At 37.5% G+C, this 23,248-nt stretch overlaps 1 protein-coding gene across 2 annotated transcripts in view; it reads right to left on the bottom strand.

The window, feature by feature from the left end:
* The window catches only part of MAN1A1 (mannosidase alpha class 1A member 1), a 182,018-nt gene that overhangs the window by 8,286 nt on the left and 150,484 nt on the right, over positions 1-23,248 (bottom strand). For both annotated transcript variants that reach the window (XM_039467632.2, XM_039467633.2), the window contains exons 7-11: positions 21,093-21,216; positions 17,234-17,327; positions 9,237-9,352; positions 4,775-4,994; positions 3,474-3,646 (exon numbers count right to left, since the gene is read on the bottom strand). In XM_039467632.2, coding sequence (XP_039323566.1) covers positions 3,474-3,646; positions 4,775-4,994; positions 9,237-9,352; positions 17,234-17,327; positions 21,093-21,216 — 727 coding nt within the window. The remainder of the gene's footprint in view (positions 1-3,473; positions 3,647-4,774; positions 4,995-9,236; positions 9,353-17,233; positions 17,328-21,092; positions 21,217-23,248) is intronic.

The following is a 23,248-nucleotide window of genomic DNA, read 5'->3' as shown; positions in this document are numbered from 1 at the left end:
TCCGCCTCCTGGGTTCAGGCAATTCTCCTGCCTCAGCCTCCTAAGTAGCTGGGATTACAGGCATGCGCCACCATGTCCAGCTAGTTTTTTGTATTTTTAGTAGAGACGGGGTTTCACCATGTTGACCAGGATGGTCTCGATCTCTCGACCTCGTGATCCACCCGCCTCGGCCTCCCAAAGTGCTGGGATTACAGGCTTGAGCCACCGCGCCCGGCCATTTTTTTTTTTTTTTTAAATTTTCGAGAGAGTCTCGCTCTATTGTTCAGGCTGGGATGCAGTGGTGCAATCTTAGGTCGACGTAACCTTGAACTCCTGGGCTCAAGTGGTCCTCCCTCCTCAGCCTTCTGAGTAGGTAGGGACTAATAAAGTGTGCCACCATGACCGGCTAATTTTTAAATTTTGTTGCCCAGGCTGATCTCAAACTCCTACCCTCAAACCATCCTCCCACCTCTGCTTCCCAAAGTGTTGGTATTACAGGCTTGAAGACCAAGACATGCCTGGTCTTCATGACATTTTTGAGAAAAAGGAAAAGAAATATCAGTTAAATGTTGTTTCTGTCAGGCAGACTCACAAGTGCTTGAACACCAGTGATTAATGGAGTGCTGTTAACCCACAAAAGAACTCTCTAGTGTTGTACTGCTGGATTATATACCTTTTCATATCTTATTTGACATTATTATTAGAAATTTAATTAAGACATCGAAAGCAGGTTTCTCAAGTGTATCAGTGAAAGAAGGCTGGGAAGGGAGTGATTTTTGTTAGAAGATAGGAAGATGGCTTACAAGAACTTTACAAACTGAAAGTATGGGTGAAACAAAGCACAGTGCAAAGAAGATGTGACTCAACAGCAGCTAATGGAGAAGCCAACACTGAAAATAATTTCAATACAAGCCAGTTTGTTGTTGTTTTAAAAAAACAGTTTTATTTTTGAAAAATTTAAATATAAATCTACTAAAAGAACAAGTTGGACCATAAGCTGTGAAAAATCACACTGCAAAGACAGGAAGAGAGGTTTTTGAGACATACTGCTCAGTCCTAAAAGACCACAGCTGGAAACCATGCCAGGAAAAGAAAATCAAAGGAAATGATGGACGAGGAAAGGAGGAGCTGGCAGAACGTGCTGTCTTCAGATAATTGAGGAGCTGAAATGTAGATGGGAGATGTTTTCCTCTCGTGCCCCCAGAGCACAGAACATTGTAAATTGTGGCTTCAAAATAAATAACTTTCTAACACCTTCAACCATTAAAAATTGAAATGAATTACTTTATTAGGTGATACATCTCCCTTTGCTGTGAAGTCCTTGCATTGATGAGGAAGAACTATCTTGCAAAGATATGGAGGGGAGTCTTGTCTTTAAGTATAAAGCTGGATGAGGTGATTTTTAAGACCCCCTGTTTCAGTTTGGGTTCCCTTAAAAATAAAGCATAAGACTGGGGTTGGACGCGGGATGCAGAAAGTCTATCAGGGAGGTGACATCAGGAAGTGGGCAAGCGGGAAGAGTAAAACAGGGACAGAAGAGCCAATGAATTATATTAAATTTCAACTGTGTGCAACGAGGCTCACTCCTGTAAGAACCATGTAGCATGTATTCCAGAATGACTCTTGAAAGAAAGAAGACTGGGATTGTTATCCATCAACTCCAACACTTCCTTGGTTGAAAACCATTAACTCCCCAGCACTTCCTAGACCACAGCCAGCTGGTTAGGGAAAAGCTCTTCCACCTTCTTTTCCTGACATGGTTTCCAGCTGTGGTCTCAAGTATGCATCAGAACAGCCACGTGCTGGAGGTGCTGCAGGTGCCAGCATATGTGGGGCTGCTGCTGAAACACAGGAGGCCATGGGGGCGTAACACAGTGGGAGAAAAGTGCAGCCATGCCTTCTAAGTCCTGGGTTTTTGTGGTTTAAAAAATGCAAGATCCTACAGCACTCCTTGCTCACCACTATAGTTCAGGGTCTAGCAGAGGTTACTGGGGGCACCCCCAAAATGGAGACCTCATTGTTGTGACACAGGGAAATGATTTCAAGTCATATATTAGGTCAAAGAGTTGACAAAAAATAAAAATCATAACACATAAACCAACCTTATAATCCCATAAACAACCAATCCCCCCGAAGAACAAAGCAAACCAAAGCATCCTGCCTTCCTAGCAATATGGATTTGCTTACTTTCTATTTTTGATCCCTTCTCTGCCATACATTTTGAACATTCTAACATCTATAAAATGGATGTCATAATGTTATTGGTTATTTTCCTTAGTGGTATATAAAATGATGATGCTTCTTACATAATTACAGTGTTTTAGATTTGAAAGATACATTATTCCTGATATTCTCAACTTAAACTGATACTTAATTCATTTGCTGGCCAACTGAAGATCAAAACAATTCCCTATCACCAAAGCTTAGAAAAGCCTCAATTTTAACATTTTTTTCCAGAGAAAAAAACCAGAAATGAAAAGAAATTACAATGACTACTGATTAAATGTAATAAAACGGCACCCCCCTCAAAGAGGCCTAGAGAATTGCTGTTATTTAAAATGACTGATGATTAATGATAAGACACATATTAAATGAAGAGGATAATAAGCAAGATTCACCAACGGCTTCCTAAGATATTATTAGTTAAATTTTACCAAAGGCAATATTCATTTTAGATTTCCTGAGATAAGTCATTCCTTATGGACAGTTTTTAAAGACAGCTAACTTTCTAACAAAGAGTGCTAGAGAATGAGAGTGTAATTAAAGCACTGACTTGTTCTTATCCCCTGAATTCCCTTCCACTCCTTGCGGAATAATAACTCTTACAATTAGACAGACATTGTTAGATGCATATCCTGCAGGGCGCCTCCTCAGGCATTCGGCACACAAAGCATTCACTAGATTAGTTTAGGAAGGAGACATACCATCCTCGACTGGAAGAGACCCAAGAGGTGAAAGACAATTAAAACAAAACACTGGGCACATGGAAAGCTTAAAGATACTCAAGGAAACCTGAAACTAGCGAAGGAGTATACTACAAAGTAATTCTTCTGTAAGTGCTTTCTAAAAGTTAGATCTAAGTAGCTATTTACTCTAAGTAAAAGCATATACTAGTATTTCAAAGCCCATAGACAGAAAAAAACACATAGTGGTTTATTGAAACAGAGGTGAATATCCAAGAGCTGCCAATAACGCTTAGGTGGGATTAAGAGATCATCATTTTTGTATTCATGGGAACTTAATTTTAGACTATGCCTTTCTAGTTTTCTCCTTCAATATCTAAGTCTATCAGTAGGTATATCTGTATCAATGTTACATAAGCTGAGGCCAGGAATATAAAATGACTTCAATGAAATTACACAGTTCTTGGTAGAAAAAATCCTGGTCGAAGCTTTAAAAATTATATAAAAGTTGGTAAGCTAGATTTATAGGTATCGCTGAACATTTTTTACTACGACATTTATCTATAAGAAACATGCAAATTAAAACATCACCTCTACGGCTTCCCACGCCCATTTCCTGTACTTTGGATCATGAGTCAGTCTCCACATATACATGTAAGTCTCTATAACTTCAGGCCGCAAGATGTAGTATTTTTCATTTTGTCTTGTAGCAATGGCTTCAACACCACCATCAAATCTGAAAGCTTCTGGTCCCAGCTTCATAACTAAAGGACATGGGATGAGTGAATAAGGGTTATTGTCCTGGACAGTGCTTAGAGTCTATAACATAAATGAAACTAGAAAGTATAGTCATCCCTTAGTATCTATGAGGGATTGGTTCAGGACCCTCTGATGATAACAAAATCCATGGATCCTTGAGTCCCTTATATAAAATGGCATAGTATTTGCATACAACCTAGGTACATCCTCCCATAAACTTTAAATCATCTCGAGTTTACTTATAATCCTGAATACAGTGTAAATGTTATGTAACTAGGTGTTATACTGTACTGTTTAGGGAATAAAGACAAGAACAAAAAGTCTATACATGTTTAGTACAGACAGAACCATCCATTTTGGGGGAACATTTCTGATCTGTGGTTGTGGAACTCAGGGATACAAGGGTTTGTACTTTAACAACACTGAGAGATGTCAAAATAGTCATTTTAAAAAAGAGTTATAAACTCCATGTACTATATAATATTCATATACTTTAAAAATTGTAAAACTCATCTAAAAGAGTCCCTTTTAGGATACAGCACAATTTTTTTTTCCATTTAACCCCCATTTACTGAGCACCCACCAGGCAGGTTCAAGGCACCATGAAATATTATTTGAGTTAGGCAAAAACTTAGTGATTGACAATCCTAAGTAATTTTGTTACAAAAGGCCAGTTATTTATACTTTGTGTTTCAAATTCCTATTTTATAAGAACAGAGTGGGATTCATGATCTATTTCATGGGGGATGTGGAGAAGATTAATAATGGTTTACAAAATGTGGTTTCTCTATGCAGGGGGATAGAGACCCTTGCCTGATGTTATTGGCAAAAGCAGAAGTCAGTAAATTAGGCTGGCTTTAACCCTTTATTGCCTGGATTTTTGTTTCTTGGCAAACTCAGGGTAAATATTTTTTAGGTAGAAAAGCATTGCCTTTTAAAATAAAAACATAGCTTAAATGAAACTACAAAGTATAGTCATCCCTCAGTATCTGTGATGGATTGGTTCCATCATTAATCATGATAATTAAGTTTCATAGGCAGAGTGGATATTCTTTTGATGGCAGCAATGACAAAACTGCATGAAATCAAAGCATGTGGGAATAGACTATAAATGAAGAATACCAGGTACTCACATGTTCTATTATATGATTCATGACAGGTACGGGCAATTTCAGCGCCGAGTTCAAGGTAGTGTTGGGCCAGGCCTTCAGGAGCTCCATCAGCCCCGAGTGCAAACATGCCTCCTGCAAAGCAGGTCAGGTGGCCCATCTTGTGCTCCAGGAGGCCCCCTTTCCACTCTGCGATGTAAGTTAGTCCACTGCTAGACTTGCGGATCAAATGAGTCTCAATGGCCTGGAGAAAACACTTACTTTTAATATTTTGTAATCTCTTTAAATTTATACTAAAAATATCCTCAACCATTAAAAAAAAGAGAATAAAACATAACTCACAATCTGAGTTTGGTGTTACAAATCCATTCAACCTGAAATTATACGCTATTGCTTTCTGTCTTCCTCCTCTAGTTTATGCCTTATTAGTTTGGTTAGTCAGAACTAACACTGCTGGGCCAGCACAGTTGGTTTTGCTAGGTTCTGTGACCAAACACTCGTATTCCTCATATTCAGAAAACTTTCCCCTTTCCCAAAACAGGTCACTGGTGCAGTGGTAATAGTTGATTTGGTACATTTTCATTTCCACAAGTGGTGAAGTAACACAAAGCCCAGGCCCTAAGGTGGATGGGGAACACAGCATATTTGTGCAGGGGATCCAGGCTGGTGGCAGAACTCTTCCTTTCACTGCCTTAGCCTTGAGGCGAAAACAAAATAGAGTGGCAAAGAGGAGGTGTTCTGGGGCCAGAAGACTTGGCTTCTAATTCTAGCCCTGACACTATCTGTAACTTGTGTGAGTTTACAATTTGCTTACTCTATCCCTAAATCTCAGCATCCTAATCCATAATTGGGAACAACAGGATCTCCTGAGAGGACTCTGTCAGATTTTGTTTATGAAGCAGTCACTACTGCAAGTGGCACTTGATAAAAGTCATTTCTAATTATCATTTATATCTCCAATGTGGTGACACTTGAATCAAGTTCTTCCCTAGTAATTCTATTAAAAAGCATGCTACTATATAATGAATAAATATTATTCATTAATATTTTAAAAATTAAAAATCTTTAAATTTGGGGGAAATGACAATATTTATAAAAATGATATATACAACATCTTTTATTTCTATCCCAGGTCTGTTGGTATTCTCTTAAATTAGCCAGAGAAATAAAACACGCCTTATATTTTAAAAAGCAAAAATAAAGTGTGTTTGGCATTGCTAATTTCCAATTACTCTGACAGAAAATGCTTTCATTGCTGCCCTACAATTACTTCACAAAAGGAAAAAGGATATGACTGCATCTATACCTGCACACTGCTATCGAAAAAGAGGGATTTTTTAGGAAGCACATTTGGGAATAGTAGGCACAGAAAAAAACCTGTGATAGGGAAGAATGAATGAAAATGAATACATAGGAAGCTAAAACCTTTCCTACCTTTATTAGAAATAAACAAATGAAACCAAGATGGGAAGAAATAAATGAACATATTACTGTGCTTATTAACTGTGGTTAAGCTAATGTTATTGATGGTTTAGTTATTACATTAATATTTCATTCTTATTTTATGCAACTGAACATTTTAGCTATTTATACTTCTCATAACACAAATTGCAATAAAGTCTTTCAAGCAGATACTTGTTCATCACCCAAGAAATTATTCTTTCTACATGGCAAGAGTAATAGCTTTTGAGCATGAATTAGAGAAACATTATTACCCTGTTATGGATTCTAAATAAGGTATGATATTATTTCTGGCATGATTCAGACCAAGTTGCTACCTCTTAATAAAAACTATAATGAGGCCAGGTGAGGTGGCTCTCATGCCTGTAATCCCAGCAGTTTGGGAGGCCAAGGTGGGCGGATTACAAGGTCAGGAGATCGAGACCATCTGGCTAACATGGTGAAACCCTGTCTCTATTAAAAATCCAAAAATTAGCTGGGCGTGGTGGCACATGCCTGTAGTTCCAGCTGCTTGGGAGGCTGAGACAGAATAATTGCTTGAATCTGGGAGGTGGAGGTTGCAGAGCCGAGATTGCGCCACTGTACTCTAGCCTGGGCGACAGAGCAAGACTCTGCCTTACAAAAACAAACAAACAGACAAACAAACAAAAAACAAAAAAAACTACAATAAAATTCCAAGACTTTTAAAGCAATTGTTTTGTGTGGCCATGGGAAAATGTAAATTAGTCTTTAGTGGATCTGAAAAAACCGTGTCAAGGCTATAGATAATTGATTAGAAAAAAAGAGTATTATACATTTTGTGATTTAATCCTTCTGTAATTGATTTAAAAAAATTAGTTTGATGAAGCCTTCGGAATCATAAATGTCTGACAAGTCATCTGCCCACGTGTCATTTACCACTGTGAGTTCCTACTGTCGTCTCCAGATAGGGCTATGATAACTAGTTGAAAGCTCAAAATATTGTTATTAAAATAATCAATAAAACATACTGCTCTGGGATAAATGCTTTCCAAAATCTACCTGAAGCTACAACAGAGTAACGGTATCTTCAGTCATCAAGTGTCCAGAACAATAATGTATGGCATCCTCCCCTTGATAACAATAATCTTCTAAAGTACAACTTAGCAGAAAGAAACTTTGCTATGTAAGACATTCCTACTTCTCCAAACAGAAATTTAGTTGTTCTAGCTTTGCTTTCTAAATTGAAAATATACAATGAATTAAAAATTAGCTTTTACTATTAAGATAAGCCAGAATCATTCTGACTTTATTTGTCCTTAATGGATTTTCCTGTCAATGATTTGTCTGAATCCAATATACTAAAAGTTGTGTGGGTATGGTTTTAGGAACTAGGAGAAAAATATTTCAAATAATATTTTAAAGCTGTCTTTCTTGGAACATCAAGACCTTAGAGGGGCAATTTAGGATTAATTAAAATGTCTGCCAGTATGGTAATTAGAAGATGACAGAATGGAAACTACAAAATACAAAGAAGAATTCCCTAGGTTAAAATCTGAAACCTCATAGCAATGAGGAAAAATATAAAAGAGGCCATGTGGATCATATGTAATTTGCTTTTGATGTTAATCATGTGCCTTTACAAAGGTTGTGCCAAATGTAGGCCCATGTTCTAACTAAGGTGCTTCTGGTTCCTACATGTGAAGTAGTGAAGACTTGTAAAGGAAACCAACCTCATAATCAATGTAGTTAACCAGAACAAAGCAAGCTGCATTTATATTTAAATAAATAAGTATGCCTATGTCAAAATGAGGCCTAGACCTTTTGTAAGAAAGACCAATTTTACAATGGCTACATTGCTGGGACTACAAATTTCCATTTTTCCCCATGAATCAACACTTTGATTATTAAAAAAAACTTCTAAGCTGTCAAGAAAAATAAAACTTTTCTGAGAGCTGAGCCACTATTTTACATTACTTGAGAAGCCTTGATAATTAATATTAAAAGAATATATGAGTTACCACATAAAACAATCACGAAAGCACCTGATTCCACTAAAAAATTCTGTTCCTAATGAGTAGAAGTTCAAGTATTTTAGATAAAATGATTTTCTTCCTGACTTTATTTACTTTCTAATTTATTTTCAGTTTTGACTGAGGCTTAACTGGAGGTGTTTCTTAGTTCACTTTTATACTAAGTGAGTATAAAGTCTTTAGGCCTCGTCCTAAAGACTTTAAGTAGTTTCTAACTTAACCTTACTAACTTACTGCCTGCAAATTAGTAAACAAAGATTTAAATGTAGAATGGAAATTCTTACAAATAAATCCACAGTGGATGAATTAAAAGGAACAGATATTGATACCAACAAATTTTAATCTTAATTTTGGTTAGACATGTAATATCTCTGAGGATACAGCAACCTTATCTGTAAAATTGGGTGAGTAATATCTTGAGTACTATGAGAGGAAAAAAAAACCCAACTCCACCATTTCATTTAAAGGAGCTACCTAACACACTGCTTAGCACACGGTAGGCAATTCAAAACACAACTATTGCCTCTTACTTCTCCATTGTAAAGAATCTTTGATACTATTAATGATCTTCTCTTAAATATGAGTTTGTTCAGATTTTTATGTGTGGATTTCCTTAGAATACTATCCATATATCTCCGAGGACAAGTTTACTTCACATGGAGGTATCCATTGGGACTGTCTGCCATCTTGGGCAATTTTAACTTAGGCAATTGTCAGAATACAAATTCAGGATTTTCCCCCACATAATTTAAATTGTCCTAAGGAGAGAATTCTTATTTAGGAAAGAATACGACTTTTTCAGATATGTGACTCTTAACTGAGGTTTAAACCATGCAAATACTTGTGCCCTATTAGAAATAAACATCAAATATGATCACTATTGTTATGACGATATTAGCAAATATTGAACTCTACCTAACTGGAAATATTTTGTAACTCATTCATGTAATATACTACTTATTCACTGAAACCTTATTAATATATAAGTTGTAAGTTACAGCTGAGTGGCAAAGATGGTTTAAATATTGAGTTACCTGAACAGCATCAAAATACATCTTCTTAGCTTCCAGATCTGTCTTGCCAGACATTAACCAGGCCTTCAGCAAATATTCATAGAAGCTGTCTCCAAGTCCTCCAACCGATACATGATCTGGAAAGAGAAGGACATGAATTTTAGAGTGATTCAGCTTTTAATTCAGATAATGCAGCAATATCACATTAACAACTAGGATGCAACCCTATGTCAACTGCAAATCACTGTTACATTGAAATTCCAACATATCTCTTATTTTCAGAAAGATATTCTGAAATGAGCAGATGGGCTATTAACTAATGTAACATACTCTAAATAATTACCAGTAGTTTTGTAAACATGGAAGATAAAAGATATATAATCACTGCTAATTCTAAAAATCTGGTTTTCCAGTGAAACACATGCAACTAAAATATTCATAGTATATACTGAAATACATTTTATTTGCTTTAGTTCTGAATGACATAAAATTCTGGCAAAGCTTTGAGTATTAGCAAATCTTTTTAAAAAAGTGGTTGGTAATAAAACAAGATGTTCCTCAGGTTTTTGTCATTATTATTATTTTTAATTTCACTCTGTCATCCAGGCTGGAGTGCAGTGGCATGATGACAGCTCACTATAGCCTCAAACTCACAAGCTCAAGTGATCCTCCTGTCTCAGCCTCCCAAGTGGCTGGGACTACAGGTACACATTACCACACCAGGCTCATTTTTAAATTTTTTGTAGAGATGGCATCTCACTATGTTGCCTCAGCTAATCTACAACTCCTGGCTTCAAGTGATCTGCCCACCTGGGCTTCTCAAAGAACAGGAATTACAGACGTGATGCACTGTGCTCAGTGTATTATTATTTGATAACTTTTCTAGTGCTATGAATCTGAAGGGTCAAATACTTATGGGACAAGGGCCATCAGAAAGAATATAGGGCAGAGGATGATTTTCCTCCTAATACTCCATTCTTACAGTCCACCTTCACTGCTATTATCATGCCTGATCTACTATATGCATCATCAATCATCTCCCAACTGTAGAATAGGTATTCTCATTTTAAGAGTGAGAAAAATCAGGCTTACAGAGGCTAAATGTGCTGACAGCATTGGTTAAGTACCATGGACCCCACAGCCCACACAGGGTCTATCTGGATCTGCTTGCTCTCTACCATGTAACACTAGGATATTCTTTTGCTTACTGCTCGAATTAACTTTTATTTTTCAAGCATATTTGCTTACAAAAACAAACACAATTTATTTGAAACATAGTACCTAGAATTCAGAAAATATGATCATTAACAAAATAGTCTTTTAAGTTTCATACATCAAACCTAATTTATTTTTAAGGATAAAATCTTTGTTGACTTAGTTACACAAAATCAATTCAGTATTTAAACTGCATCAAGATAATTTTTCTCCTGGGGGCTACCCAACAACACCATGTGGATGTCTGTCTACATGGGAACCTAAAACTGAATAGGGTTACATGGAAATTCATTATCTTTTCTTCCTCCACCTTCTTTTCTGCAGTGGCCTCATCTTACCATCTGGATACAGTATAAATCAGGTAGTCATTCTTTACTTCTCTGTCATATCCAATGAGCTACCAGACTCCACTAACATTACTTTCTGTATCTCTTAAATCCATGTGTTTCTGTGTTCACCAATATGATCTTGACTCAAGCTACCATTAGCTCCAGTCAATTATCTGATTTATTGATTTCACTTTTATAGCATGTGCTATTTCAACTTAATATAATTAAAATCAAATGAAGGATCTAGTTTCTGAGCTGTATTCATGCTCAGTAGGTAGATGTGGCCCTTGCCCACTATATTGGGCAGGGAAGATACAAAATTTTTTAGCATTGTAGAGAGTTATTTTTTTCCCCCAAGATGAAGTATTGCTTGCTCTGTCACCCAGGCTGGAGTGCAGCAGTGGCATGATCTTGGCTCACTGCAACCTCCGCCAACCGGGTTCAAGCAATTCTCCTGCCTCAGCCTCCCAAGTAGCTGGGATTACAGGTGCCCACCACCATGCCCAGCTAATGTTTTGTATTTTCAGTAGAGACAGGGTTTCACCATGTTGGCCAGGCTGGTTTCGAACTCCTGACTTTGTGATCCGCCCACCTCAGCCTCCCAAAGTGTTGGGATTACAGGCATGAGCCAGTGCACCTGGCCAAGAGTTCTAATGACAGTGCCCTTCATTCTATTCCCCACATTAATGTCAGAGTAGCCCTCTTAACACATGAATGTGGTCACCCTTTACTTGAAGACCCTTAATCCTGTGTGTTTGGTGCTGTGCAATATCTCAATCTTCTCTATGCCATTCAGTCTTGCTCTACTTGCTCTCTGCTCACTTGCTATACAGCCCTTCTTTTGGTTCCTCAAAAACATCAGGCTCCACCCAATCTCAGGCAGGGCTTCTATAGGCTTTGTTCCCTCTGCCTGAAATAGACCCTAGGACTCCCTGCCCTGGGATTAAATGGCACTTCCTCAAGGAAGTGTTCTCTTGACAATCCCACTAGGTTCCCTTGTCACCCACTTTTTAATAGCACACATTTATCACCTGCAATTCCATAACTGGGTAACATTTTCTTTTGTCTCCTCCATGAGATCATGAACCAAAAAGGCAGAGACCAGACCTATTATGTTTCCCAGTCCACACCAACTCCTGGAAAGTGTCTTGCACATGGTAGGCACTCAACAAATAATTGAAGAACAAAGCAAAATTCTTCTATGTCAACCTTAATAAAGGGCTATAACTATTCAAGCGAAAGAGCCATGTTTTAAAGCAGTTAAGTATGTGATTTTCTTATTGCAGAAAGTGCAGAATTATAGTTTTAATTTTAATGTAAAAATATATTTAAAAAATTTTGTCTTGAAATGACCTTTACAGTTTTTAAAATAAATCAACACAGAAACCTCTGACATTTACAAATTAACAGACTAAGTACGAATTCATCAATAATAAGCCCTGTTATCAACATGATTGTAAGAGACAAATGCAAGTGATGCATGGAAAAGCAAATCATGGTTTGGCATTGTCAAAACAACACCAACTCAATGAAGTGATAGGAAATGATGGCCAGGATCCAGACGTGTCCTTCCGAGTTAAAGCAATGGGAGCTGAAAACCAACAGCCAGAAGCAGCTTGATGTTTTCCTCCCCTTGGGTTATGATTTTCTAATAGATGGAAGAAGCAAGTTTGGGCATTTGGGGATTTTTTTTTTTTTTTAAGAAAAAAGTATTACATAAGAATACACTTGTTTTAATTTTGGTAAGTGCTAGTTTTCTATTTTTAAATTTTCTATCTGTAAAAATTTCACATATGAAAAAAAGCAAGACAAAGGAAGGTAGAGGAGAAACAGGTCTTCTCAATAATTTAGGGTATCACTCACTGAGTTTCCTTCAGGCCTAGATGACTGTTTGTCAACACAGTCCTGTGTAAACATCTTAAGGGATGTAGGGAGAGGATGACTGATTTTATCAGCAGGAAAGAATCCACTTACTTCTAGAAAGAACATAATATAGTATTTTTATGTCCAACTGCTCTAAAGGTAAGATGTACTGTAGTCACTCAAATATGCTCTTCTCTGAAGGAGTAATTTATTCTTTTATTCATAAGAATAGATCCCATAAAAGGATTTCTTTTTTTTTTCTTTATTTCCAAGTGAGTATTTTGTCCCAAAAAGGATTTCTAATATTTAAAAAAGATAAAAAAAACAAGTAGCAAAAGATTCAAGACAAAGAATAATTGAAATACTCAATAGCTCCCTTTTAAAATTTTTGTTGACGATCTGAATTTCTCTTTTTGAAACAATCCCGCAATGATGCTAGTGACACTATACATAGCTAGCCTGCAGCTAGCCAGCTAGCTAGATTATAGATGGATGGGTTGCTGTTACAGAAATCAAAGGATGATAAATGTTCTGGGTACAGACATGAAACCCTGCCATCTGGCCTAAATGGTAACAAGATCTGTTTATATGATCACTGATCAGGACTGGTTACTGCCTTTCAGCCACAACTGAGAAGTAAGGGCAACTGCTAAAAAAGAACAAGTAGAACAACCATTGAAAGCAGAGGCAGGCCTGGCATGGTGTCTCATGCCTGTAACCCTAGCACTTTGGGAGGCCAGGGAGGGTGGATCACCTGAGGTCAGGAGTTCGAGACCAGCCTGGCCAACATGGTGAAACCCAGTCTCTACTAAAAATACAAAAGTTACCCTGGCATATTGGCTGGCACCTGTAATCCCAGCTACTTGGGAGGCTGAGGCAGGAGAATCTCTTGAACCCGGGAGGCGGAGGGAGCTGAGATCATGTCACTACACTCCAGCCTGAATGACAAAGTGTGACTCTGTCTCCAAAAAAGAAAAAAAGAAAGATAAGAAGCAGAAAGATCAGATACAGAGCATATATGCATTCACAAAATTTAAGTAAGTAAATATCTCCTAGGTGCAAGATACTGTGTGCTGGCTTAGTAAATATGACCAAGACATGGTTACTACCGGCAAAAGCTTTGGGTCCTTAGGAACATGGATATAGACGTGAATCAGCAGGAAAAGGTTTGTGATAGGAAAGCACATAAAGTGCCGGGGCAGGGGAAGAATAGAGGAAAAGTGGATGCTAATAAATCCCAACTGAAGCACCGAGGAAGGTATCCTGGAAGAAATGGCAATGGAGCTGTGCCTTGAGAGGTGGAAGGGCTAAGGAAATGGCACAAGCAAACACCTGAACATGGCCAAGGAGGCCTTGATTGAAGAATAAAAAATAAGTGTGTCTTCCTCTGGCTAGAATACAGAATGGGGGTCGGGGCAGGAGAGAGGAATAAGTCATCAATCTTGTTTTTTTTTTCCATCAGGAAATTGGCCCATGAGAAATCCAAATATAAAGGACTCTTTGTACCAGGAAACATGGCCAAATACATAGCATCAGGGTGACCCAGAAGGAGAAGCGGAGATGTTTCAGTACAACTGGCTCCTTCTGTCCCCCTTCATAGCAGCTTCCAAATCCCAAATTTTAGGAGGAAAACGGTAAATCAAGGAGACTTTTCTTCAGCTTTTGAAACCTGTGGTGAGGAATACTCCAAAAATGCTTGTACTTTTAAAGAATCACATCCTGTCACCTTGTACTTAGAAATATACACAAGTTGTTTTATCCTCAGTCCTCTGGTGGCCCTCAAATGTTAAGTCTCAGCAACCTTTTGTAATCTTCAAAAGAAATGGGTACCCCAAATAATTTGTGTAAGTAATACCTATATTTACTACCTTGGAAAATTAAAACAATTTAAAAATATTTTTGTTATTTCATTTACAATAATAATTACATGCCCATTACGTTAACATGCATAATTTTCCAAAAAAGTTATAATTTACAAAACAAAAAAAAATCAGTGAGAAGACTGACACAATTTCACATTTTTGCATATCTCTCTCACGTTTGCCTTGATAGGAGACAGCTGGATACTCATGCCTGCCCTACTTTCAATCCACTGCTATATGTTGTTTTGGCTGTAATACATCAAGAAAAGTCAGCCTCACGTAGTTATACAGTCAGAAAAAGAAAGGATATTTTAACAGGCTTTTCACACAATTGTGGATATTTTTCTTTGATACTATAAGCATAATCAACAAGTGGCTTTGTTTTTAAAGGTTTATTGCATTGTGAAATTAGAAATTACATCAGTGACTTTTTGTATTGTTACATTAAAATCCATTAGTCTATCTTATACTTTAAATAGATTGTTTTCTATGTATGATCTTATAATATCATGCTTTGGTCATCTGGAAAATACCGGTTCACTGAATTATGCAGATCTTTCAAATATTGACACTTTCCATTATACTATATCAGAAAACCACATTGGTTAATATCATCATCAATCTAACAGGAAAAGTATTTGTGCCAAGCTCATGGCAGCATGTACAAGTTTTCCAAAATTCTATTATTTATTTAGAAACTTGGATTATAATCATTGGCACAAATACTGTCACTTTTCCTTGAAGTGACAAACTCATTTTTAAGAACATGGCTATTGATTATCCAACCTAAATAACCATTTTTTAAAGTTGTTCTTTCAAGTAAAGACGCTGAATCCATGAAACAGTAAGTGGATAGTTCAGCTTGCAACTCAATCACCCAAGAGCTTTTCCTTGAGGCAACTATCACTTTTCATAATTCAGCAGGATTGATTTATGGGTACTTTTCATTTCATCTCAGAAAACATTACAAAGGATTGTACTCAAGGGTTGAATCAGTAACTTTTTTTTTACTGTTTCATTAAACACATTCATAAGTGAAACTGGTATTTTTAAAAAAATGCTATTAAGAATCAATGAGGGCTGGTGTGGTGGCTCATGCCTGTAATTCCAGCCCTTTGGAAGGCCAAGGCAAAAGAATCACTCAAGCCTAAAAGTTTGAGACCATTCTGGGAAAAATAATGAAACCTTGTCTGTCCAAAAAAAAAAAAAAAAAAAGTAAAAATTAACTGAGCATGGCAGTGTGCACCTCTGGTCCCAGCTACTTGGGCGGGTGGCAGGGGTGGGGAGGTGTCAGCTGGGAAGATCACTTGAGCCTAGCTTGAGCCCAGGAGGCAGAGGTTGCAATGAGCTGAGATCATGCCACTGTACTACCACCTGGGTGACATAGTGAGACCCTGCCTCCATAGAAAAAAAAGAAAAGAAAGAGAATGAGTATTAGTACTATTTGGTGTTTGTTTGCCTTTGTTCTCAGTGAGGCTTCAGTAGTTTCACTTAACACTGTAGGTGTAAATGTCAACATATTAGAAAAGGCAGAAAGTCTTTTAAAGTACCACTATTAAAAGCAGAGGCAGAAAGATCAGATACAGAGCACATATGTATTCACATGATTTAAGTAAGTAAACACTAAGTGCCAGATATGTATTATATTGTATATTATTATTATATTATATATTATTATATAATAATAATTAGTATTATATTATTATATATATTATATTTATTATATAATAAATATATTAGTATTATAATAAAACTAGTTTTGACCTTGTGGGCCTCCTCTGAGGTCTCAAGGACTTCCAGTGATCTGTTGATTAAGTTAGGTAGGTGGTAACCATGATTACAGTCCTAAGGTTTCAAGAGCTAGGCCTTCCAGAGCTACAGCATATTTTAGCATATAAATTTTAGCATATTCTTTCCTATTCTTTAAGAAAAGTACTTCTAAAATATCATTGAGGTATCTAAGAACATGACATTGAAATGCAAAGAAAAAACCCAAATTAGAGTAAAATTTTAAGGCAGTGTACTCTTGTTACAGCTAGGCATCTCACTTAATATTCTTCACTTGTTTTCAGTTGCTATTTAATGTACTACTGTTTTTCCAAATTGGCTTACAAACATTTCTTTCAACTACTCTGAATCTTTATGACCTTGCTCAGAATCATCTGAAGAGTCTTAAGTGCAGGCTTCTAGCATTCAAAAGTCCTTGTGCAATACTCTCTCCCATCCTAAAGTTAACTCTACTGGCAAGAAACCTTTATCTGGCAGCTTAAAATTAAGTAGAGAAAAACAGGCTGTTTGCTCTTCCAATTTCCCAACTCTTAAAAATTCAGGCTCCTCTCTCACTGTATAGCCACGCAGAAATAGAGAATGCTAGGAAGCAGAATGGTCTAGCTACTCTCTACAAAACCCTCACAGTCATTAGTACAAAGGAATGAACTTCCTTTCTATCCACATGACTAGCTTGTTATAGGTTAATATCCCACACTACTCTGACCAGATCTTCCCTTTCTGATTAATAGCTTTAAATGTCTTTATATATCACCACACTTGGAGTTATATATGAAAAATACATAATCCAGTTTTCTGGTAACACAATCTGTCTGATGACAGTAGCCTGTTTATTAAAGAAGCCATGTCATTTTCTCCTGTTCTAAACATTTCTTAACAAAATCTGTGTTGCTTTCGTGCTCCCTCTCTCTATGAGTACAGTACCATAAAGAGCTATAATATTGTGAATCTTCTGACTTACGTTGACCCCACTGTCCACTATTGGGATTCAGATAGTTAGGATAAAGGCCTTGGGGTTTTTCCAGTTTGTTCAGTACTGTTCGAATATTCATTACCTATAACAGAAAACAAAATGTTACTGTGAAAATCTAAAAAACAATTCTCATACTATTCTTCTCTTTTTCTTGAACTTATTTTTCCATTTAGAAAAAATAAGTTGACTTAAATGATGTAGAATTAGAACAAAGATAATTGCTGTTAGCTTATTATTACAAACATAATGGTAGTAAGTGAATATAGTCATACTAATTGATTATCTACCATTAGCCAGATGCCATACTAGGAACAAGGGCTATACCAGTAGATAAACAAAGTCACCACATTCTTGGAACTGTGCATCCTAGTGGGATGGGACAGTTGATAAATAAATAAATAAATAAATAAATAAATAAATAAATTAGTTATGTGTCACTTAGTGACAGGGATATGTTCCGCGAAATGCACAGCTAGGCAATTTCATTGTCGTACAAACATCATAAAGTACACTGTCACAAATGTAGATGGTACAGCCTAGCACACACCTAGGCTATAAGGCAGAGCCTACTGTTTATAGGCTACAAAACCTGTGTAGTGCATGTTACTGTACTGAAATATTTGTGTATCTAAACAGAAAAGTACACTATAAAAGATGAAAAATGGTACCTTTGTATAGGGCACTTATCATGAATGAAACCTACAGGACTAGAAGTTGCTGTGGATGAGTGAGTGAGTGAGTAATGAGTGAATGTGAAGGCCTGGCATGTTACTATAACTGCTGTAAACTTCATAAACATGGGTCACTTAGCCTATATTAATAAATTTATAAAAGTATTTTTCTTTAATAAACCTTAGTTTACTGTAATTTTACTTTATAAGCTTTTAAATTTTTTAAATTTTTGACTCTTGCAATAACCCTTAGCTTAAAACACAAACACTTTGCATAGCTGTACCAAAATATTTTCTTTCTTTATATTCTTATCTATAAGCTTTTTTCTATTTAAAATTTCTTTTAAAAATTGTTTAACATTTTAAACTTTTTGTTAAAAACCAAGACACAAATACACATTAGTTAGGCCTACACAGAGCAGGACCATCAATATCACTGTCTTCCACCTCTACATCTTATCCCACTGAAAGTCTTTCAGGAGCAATAGCATGTATGCAGCTGTCTCCTCCTGTGATAACAATGCCTTCTTTTGGAATACCTCTTGAAGGACCTGGCTTTTACAGCGAACTTAAAAAAAAAAGTAGAACATTCTAAAATAACAATAAAAACTATAGTAATACATAAACCAGTAATGCACTCAGTTACTTTATCAAATATTATGTACTGTATACATAATTGTCTGTGCTGTACTTTTATATGACTGGCAGTGTAGTATGTTTATGCCATCAGCACCACAAACATGTTAGTAATGCATTGCACTAGGACATTATGACGACTATGATATCACAAGGCAGTTGGAATTTTTTCAACTCCGTTATAAACTTACAGGACCACAGTCATATATGTGGTTGATTGTTGACTGAAACAGTGCTAAGCAACACCAAATTGTTTAGTATGTCAGGAGATGAAGAATACTGTGGAAAAAAAATAAGAGGATGCAATGGACTGAACTGTATACCCTCAAATTCATAGGCTGAATCCCTATACCCAATGTGATTGTATTAGGAGACGTATTTGGAGATGGTAATTAGATTATGATGGTAGAGCCTTTAAAATGGGATTAGTACCCTTGTAAGAGACATAAGAGCTCACTCTCTCTGTGTGTGTCTCCCTCTATCCCTCAGAGCACAAAGAAGACATCATGTGAACACACAGTGGGACGGTACTTACCTATAAGCCCAGGGAAGAGGCTCAGAATGAAACCTACCTCATTGGCAGTTTGATCTTGGATTTCCCAGCCTTCAGAACTATAAGAAATTTGTTGTTCCTGGTTGCATTTTTGTTATGGTAGCCTGAGCTGACTGAGAGTAATGGGGCAGGGTGATGTGGAGAGGCTATCCCATGTTAGTCAGGGTGGCCTGGCAAGGCAGGGGCGTTTGAGCAGAATATTAAAGAAGTGAGGGAGTAAGCCATGTGGAAATGTGAAGGAAGAGCACTCTGAACAGAGAGGAGAGCAAGTATAAAGACCCTGAGAAGACAGAAGGTTTGCAAGGCCACTGAGGCCAGAGGTGGGAGGCAAACAGGAGAATATCAGCAGGCAGAGGAGAGGGAGAGCCAGGATCCAGGTCACCCAGGCCTCACAGGTCACGATAAGGGCGTATTTTACTCCGAGTGTCATGGAAAGGCCGAGGGGAGAAAAAAAAGGAAGTGATGGTCAGGTGGCTACTGTACAGTTCAGGTGACATAATGGACTACAGATCAGGGCAGCATTAGAGGCAACGAGCCAAGGGATTTCTTAGTGGACCAGACCTGGGGTTTACCAAAAAGAAGAACCAGGAGGACCTCAAGATCTCTGACCTGACCACTGGGTACAATGAGGTGCCATTTACCAAGATAGCAAAGACTACAGGAGAAGCAGGTCTAGGCACTGAGTCCGGGGCATTTTAAGTGGGACTTGTCAATCGACCCTTTAGTAGAGATGTTCAATAAACAGATATAGAGTCTGGAGTTCAGGGGACAGGTTGGGACCAAAACAATAAACTTGGAGTCTAGAGTACAGAGACGTACGCAAAGCCCAGAGACTGGATGTGACAATATAGGGAGTGAATATAAAAAATAAAGAGGCACAGGATTGAGTGCTAGGGCTGTCCAATAATTAGAGGTTGGGGTGTTGAGGAGGACACACACAAAAAAGACAGAAGGAGCATCCCGCGAAAAAGGAGACAAACCGGGAGAGTATTACATGCCAAGTACAAAGTATATCTCAGGAACAAAGAACTGACCAAATTTTGTGTTGAATGCCAAGAGTGTAAGGAAGATGATGGGGGAGAATGGATAAGTGGCTTTAGCACTGTGGTGCTCACTGGTCACTGAGACGGGTGTGGCTGGGAGAAAAGTCCTAATGGAGAAGGGTCAAGAGAGTAGAAAATTAAACTGAGATGACTCTTTCAAGGAGTTTTACTGTAAAGGAAAGCCAAAAAGCAGGTTGAAAATAAAGGTAGAGTGATGGGGGGAACATGGATTTATCCAAATATTGACGGGTTTGCTTTCTAAAAATGAGGAACCAATTCAGGTACAACATCACATTTGCATAACACTTTGAGTCTATCTTTCACATACTTGGCTCATATAGTGCATTTATTTACTTTTTTTTTTTAAAGACGGAGTCTCACTCTGTCACGGGACTGGAGTGCAGTGGTGTGTGCTAGGCTCACTGCAACCTCTGACTCCCTGGTTCAAGTGATTCTCCTTCTTCAGCCTCCTGAGTAGCTCGGATTACAGGAACGGACCACCATGCCCAGCTAATTTTTGTATTTTTAGTAGAGATGGGGTTTCACCATGCTGGCCAGAATGGTCTCAATCTCCTGACCTCATGATCCACCCGTCTTGGTCTCCCTAAGTGCTGGGATTACAGGTGTGAGCCGCTGTGCCTGGTCTAGTGCATTTATTACTAAATATTTTTAGATAAAAAAAAAACAAACTTCATATGAGCGAAGTAACTAACTTAAGGTAGCGAGAACCAGATGTGGAAGCTGTGCTCTCACACCCTGAGCTAGAATGGTGTCCTGGAAAGGCTATAGGTTTAAACGAAATGCTGCATGTTGCAAAACTTCACAAAGAGCTATAACAACTTTGCTTGTTATTTTCCAAATCAAAAATTCCTAAACCTTCTCAGAGAGGATATTGTTTCTCCTAAGTGTTGCTTTGTAAGCCAAGGCACATCAAAGAATCTCACCTTTTCAGCAAAGATGGGGTTTCCTGATAAGTGGCTCAAGTGCATAAACTCCAAATGCAGGGTTCCAAATTCTGCCAGAATACTGCTGCCTCCAGAAGCCCAGGGCCAGTTCCTTCCAATACCACTAAAGAAGAGATGACAGTGAAGAGTTATGGGTTAGAGTAATTCAATTTTTCACTATTTAAATAGTAGACGTGAAAAAGACAGTTTTTAAAAAATGGAATATTAGCTAATAGTCCACTCTAGATATTGTAAAACCAAGCATTGTTTTCTTTGGCTACCAGTTTTAGGGTTTGACTCCTATCTCTAAATTGAAAATTAATGTTGACTTAATTTAGAAGGCTGCTGAGTACTTGCTGTTGATGAATACGCAAATCTTTTGGAAAGTTCAGGTGCTATATAGATATATAACCATTCCACATAGAATATAAAACAAAATCTGACCAAACACTCCCACCATGCCCAAATGCCACATAAAGCTCTTCAATATTTTAATTAATTTCAGCCTGAGAGTCCACGGAATTTTAGGTATTCACATTATATACAAAATTTTACTTGGACAGAAGATAAATTTCGAAGATTTGTTAATTATACACTCAGTTCATCCCTCTCCAAATCTTCCCTGCATTTACCAGACTTTCTTTCTTATGTGTATCGTTACGCTATTTGATCTTTTTCCAAGCATATTACCTAAGGTGCGAACTCATTCTCCACTGTATATAACCTGTGACCAAGAATCTTAACAAAATTATGTTATAAACATATAAAAGGGTCAAAAGCATGAGCTTCAGAAATTACTGCTCCAAGGCATTTCTTGGAGAAATGCTTTTTAAAAAGACTAGGCCTTTTAAAAAAAGTTATAAACACACATACACACAAATACACATGAAGTGACTCCTGTAGACATGGCAGTTCTCTAGGGCACAGTTTATTTCTGGAGAGCCACTTAACACCTCAAGAAAGATGTGGTAATTCAAAATAATAAAGTCTGTTATTCTCCTGACTAATAAATTCCCTTTTTGATACCTAAAATCCCACACTTTCGTTTTAGTTTAGATGTACATTTAGTGCATGCCTACTATTTGCCAGGCCTATACATGGCATTGGATTACAAGCATGGTTATGATAATCACTTTTTTCTCAAAGACCTAATAGTGTAATGATAGAAAAAGAACTTAGCATAAACAGTTCCAATGACATATGAAAAATGCCGAGGTAAGTGTGTGAAGCGTTCTCTGAGCATCTAAAGCAGGGACACACAATCCAGCATGGTGGGGATGGATCACAGAAGGCTTCTTCAAGGAAGACTCCTGAGTTGATTCCTGAAGGGTAAGTAAAGAGTTGGTGAGGAAAGAGTGATGAGAATCTGGGCAAGGAGAGAACACAGGAGCAGAGGGACTGGCCAGGAACCAGAGGCAGCTCCTAGACTGCAGAATGAAGGGAAGGAAGGGTGTGGGAGAGAAGGCTAGAAGGATAGGTTGGGGCCAGGTCTTCACGGCTTGTGGAATTTATTCTCACTTTCTTCTCTTTCTAAGGTAGACTTCATTAAAATGCTGCTCTTGGTGTCCACCCCCTCTTTGTTTTTTGCCATACATCTGTCACAACTCTGGGTAAACCCTTTCAGTCCTGTCCTGGCTTCTGCTGCCAGGCTGCTGAGGAATGCTGAGGAGGAGAACAACCATGAGGATGACCAGCAGGTGCAGTTCAGGGTTCGCCTCACTCTCATTCCCTGCTCCTTCTTACAGCAAAACCTAGATTTTCCCCTAAAACATAGATATACAGTACATCCAAAAGAAAGTAAAGAGAAATAAGACACAGCGATCTGAAAATGACATATTCATGTATTTAACAAAATGCCCTAAATGTATTAGGCTCTGGGAATGTGAATCTGTTTTTATTTTCATAGTTGGCTTATAAAAAAGAATTTCCAGTCATCCAAATAGGATGAATAGCTACTTTCAAAGTTTCTAACATAAGGCAAATGCACATGGTAATTGCTCATTAACTAGTTGTCATGACATATCAATGTTTTATTCCAATCATTCCGTCACTGACCAAAGTCAACAAGCCTATTAGGCAAAACTACAAATTTCTGTGGTCTGGATAAATATTAAAAACAAAGCTGCAACATAAGGCAATGTCGGGGTAAGAGTAGA

The sequence above is a fragment of the Saimiri boliviensis genome, chromosome 4 (genome assembly GCF_048565385.1).
Source record: "Saimiri boliviensis isolate mSaiBol1 chromosome 4, mSaiBol1.pri, whole genome shotgun sequence".
Lineage (NCBI taxonomy): Eukaryota > Metazoa > Chordata > Mammalia > Primates > Cebidae > Saimiri > Saimiri boliviensis.
Note: the sequence above shows the minus strand (reverse complement) of the source record. Positions and strands in the feature narration are given on the sequence as shown.